The sequence below is a fragment of the Vigna radiata genome, chromosome 5 (genome assembly GCF_000741045.1).
Source record: "Vigna radiata var. radiata cultivar VC1973A chromosome 5, Vradiata_ver6, whole genome shotgun sequence".
Classification (NCBI taxonomy): Eukaryota; Viridiplantae; Streptophyta; class Magnoliopsida; order Fabales; family Fabaceae; genus Vigna; species Vigna radiata.
This window is the reverse complement of record NC_028355.1, coordinates 32,220,960-32,224,173: the sequence shown is the minus strand read 5'-3', so window position 1 is coordinate 32,224,173 and position 3,214 is coordinate 32,220,960. Positions and strand designations below refer to the sequence as shown.

Below are 3,214 nucleotides of genomic sequence, written 5' to 3'. Positions count from 1 at the left end.
CTCTCTAAGTGCCCGTGGTATACAACTATATATCAACTATATCTATATCTATTTATCTATCTGCTTATACAAATGATATTCTCTTTTTACGTTGTTTGCTTTTCCACCCCCTTTTTTCTGCTTACTTTACGATACAAGGGAAAGGGGAGGGAGAGGGGACTGTGTATAAACAAAGCTTTATAGCAAAAATAATTGAGCTTGATTAAAGGCAACATATATTATAAACAATAAAGAAGGAAAAGATTTTTCTGGTGTTGAGAAAGAGAACAGAGGAAAAGACAGAAAAGCGCAACGTCAGAGTTAGCCATAGGGTTCTCCTTGGTATGTGGTTTCTGGTATTGTTTTTCACTGCCTCAGATATAGAGGGAAGATACTACTTCTTCTCATCTTCCTCTCTCTCTCTCTCTCTCTCTATATGTCTCTGATATGAAGCTTTGAGTAGCTGCTTCTATATTTTCTTTTGTTCATATTATTATAGTGTGGACATCACTGGATTTTGGTATGTATATATGAAAAAAACAAAAATTGTCTCTTGGGTTGGTGCCAAACAAGTTTGAGAAACCATGAATTAAGTTTATAGTATTTGCTTCACTTAGCAGATGTAGAGAAACTCTCTCAATTATCATTTTTCTCTCACTGATACTGTTTTTTTCTTTGTTGGGGGGTTTGAAAGACTATATATTCCCGAGTTGTGTGTCAATTTTGCCTCTTTGTTCTGTTCGTTTCTCGCTAGTCCAGTTCCAGCCTTTTCCTTTTTCTGTTTTAGGTGACGGTTGTCATTTGATCGATCCCAGAAGCTAGCAAGAGTAGTAACATAAGAAAAACTCAGATCTAGCTATGGCTCGTGAGAATTCAAAAAGGTCCAAATATGAGAAAAGACGATGAAGGATTTGATTTGATGTTCCAAAAACCATGTCTAATTTGACTTCTGCATCCGGTGAAGCTAGTGCTTCTTCAGGCAACAGAACCGAAATTGGTTCTGATTACTCGCAGCAATACTTTGCTAGCCCACCAACTCAAACGCAGGCTCCAACAAAGAAAAAGAGAAACCTTCCAGGCAACCCAGGTTTTTTATTTATTTTTATATATATATATATCTCTATAAACTTCCAAAGTTTGTTTTGATTTTGGTTTGTTTGTTGTATGTTGTTGTCTTGTTTATCTGAATTGGGTTTACCTTTTCCTTTTTGTTTGGATTGGCGTTTGTATTTTCTTAATTGTTTATTCAGACCCGGAGGCTGAAGTTGTGGCGTTGTCTCCAAAGACTCTCTTGGCCACAAACAGGTTCGTCTGTGAGATCTGCAACAAAGGGTTTCAAAGAGATCAGAATCTCCAGCTTCACAGAAGAGGGCACAACTTACCATGGAAGCTGAAGCAGAGAACCGGCAAGGAGATAAGGAAGAAGGTTTATGTGTGCCCAGAAGCAAGTTGCGTCCACCACGACCCTTCAAGGGCCCTGGGGGACCTAACTGGCATCAAGAAGCACTTCTGCAGAAAGCACGGCGAGAAGAAGTGGAAATGCGACAAGTGCTCCAAGAAGTATGCTGTTCAATCAGACTGGAAAGCTCACTCAAAGACCTGTGGCACAAGAGAGTACAGATGTGACTGTGGAACTCTCTTCTCAAGGTAACTAACCTAAACCCATCACCTATATATACATATATATTTATATAAATATATATATGTGTGTGTATAATATATGAATTACGGGTTCACTTTACATTATTCATTAATGAAGCATGCTATATGAATCCGAGGTTGACTAAAAATTCCACTATATTTCTTCGACTTTTTATAACATTAAAACCACGTTCCTTCTCCCTTCTTACAATGAAGAAGATGACACACTAAACAAAAGGTGTATACTATATATATAGTGTATGGTATATACCTAACTATAACTATATAGTTGTGAGAGAGAATATTTGAATGTGGCAGCCAGGTGCCTAGCAAACATGGAGTGTGAATGTATAACTGTCTTTTAGGCATTGGGAAAAGAGAAAGGTTGAAAAATTGTGGACTGTTACAGAACTTTAGTGACATGGGTTTGGTTTGGTTTTGTTTGTATTTGTTTATGAGAATCAGGAGGGACAGTTTCATAACCCACAGAGCCTTCTGTGATGCATTAGCAGAGGAGAGTGCAAGATCTGTGACAGGCATGGACATTGGCATAGGCATTCCCAGCAACTCAGCTACAACGCCAACGACACCTCACAAAGCACCTTCAGCAGGAGTAGTGATACCTTCATCCTCTCATCATCATCATCATCATCATCATCATCATGAAGACATCCATGGTAGCAATTTCCCATTGAAGAAAGAGCAACAAGGTTTCATACCCCCTTGGCTTGGACAACCACCCTCCACCATTGATCTCTCCTCCTCCTCCTCCTCATTCTTCTCTCAGCAGGATCATGTGAGCAATCTCCATGAAAACCCTAACCCTAGAGGTGGTGGTGGTGGAGGTGGTCCCACTCTCCCTCCCTACCCAACAGCACCTTCCCCTCCTCACATGTCAGCCACAGCGTTGCTGCAGAAAGCAGCCCAAATGGGAGCTACCATGAGCAAAACTGGCTCCATGATTAGGACCCACCAACAGGCTCACGTGTCTGCCGACCCTTTGAATTTGTCCTCACGTGACGACCAGATGACCCCCACTTCCAACACCACCACTCCCCATGGCTTGGTACCTTTCGGGAATAAAGCTGTTCCTGGTGTTGGTGTTGGTGTTTCTTCATCACTCCTTCACCATGTTATTAACTCTTTCTCTTCCCCTTTTGAAGGGACTTCTTTTGAGGACCCTTTCAATGGTGCTGTCACGAACACAACCGCCGCTGATGACCGTGCCGGTGGTGGCGGCGGCGGCGGCGGAGGAGGAGGAGGAGGAAATTATAATGAGGCCATGACTAGAGATTTCTTGGGTCTTAGACCCCTCTCTCACACTGATATTCTCAACATTGCTGGCATGGGAAACTGCATGAACTCCCAACATAACCAAACCCAAAACCCTTGGCAAGGTTAGCTCCATATGTTTTACAAATATATCAGCATTTTCCTTTTCTTTATTTCATTACAATATATAATATACATTTATTTTTGCTTTTCTTTATCATATATATTCTCAATCTTCCCAAAGGGACGGACCTTCCAGAATATCAATATTTTATGCAGTTATATTTTACAGATATATACATATGACTTTAGTATATTATTT

General features: G+C 40.6%; 1 protein-coding gene across 3 annotated transcripts; it reads left to right on the top strand.

Annotated features, from left to right (window-relative positions):
- LOC106762746 (protein indeterminate-domain 11-like) lies at window positions 1-3,214 on the top strand. Of its 3 annotated transcripts, none has more exons than XM_022781455.1 (4): window positions 1-321; window positions 767-1,066; window positions 1,230-1,626; window positions 2,080-3,214. In XM_022781455.1, exons 2-4 carry the CDS (start codon window positions 913-915, stop codon window positions 3,020-3,022), a joined length of 1,494 nt encoding a protein of 497 aa, XP_022637176.1. In that variant the 5' UTR covers window positions 1-321; window positions 767-912; the 3' UTR covers window positions 3,023-3,214. The 3 variants fall into 3 exon arrangements, with proteins under 3 accessions (XP_022637176.1, XP_022637175.1, XP_014502282.1); XM_022781454.1 differs by having other exon boundaries at window positions 1-499; XM_014646796.2 differs by having other exon boundaries at window positions 5-1,066; window positions 2,086-3,212.

Excerpts from the sequence above, each read along its gene's own strand:
- LOC106762746 (XM_022781455.1), top strand. The coding sequence starts at position 913 with ATGTCTAATTTGACTTCTGCATCCGGTGAAGCTAGTGCTTCTTCAGGC. Across the intron at positions 1,067-1,229 it reads AAACCTTCCAGGCAACCCAG|ACCCGGAGGCTGAAGTTGTG; the intron begins GTTTTTTATTTA and ends TTGTTTATTCAG. Across the intron at positions 1,627-2,079 it reads TGTGGAACTCTCTTCTCAAG|AATCAGGAGGGACAGTTTCA; the intron begins GTAACTAACCTA and ends TTTGTTTATGAG.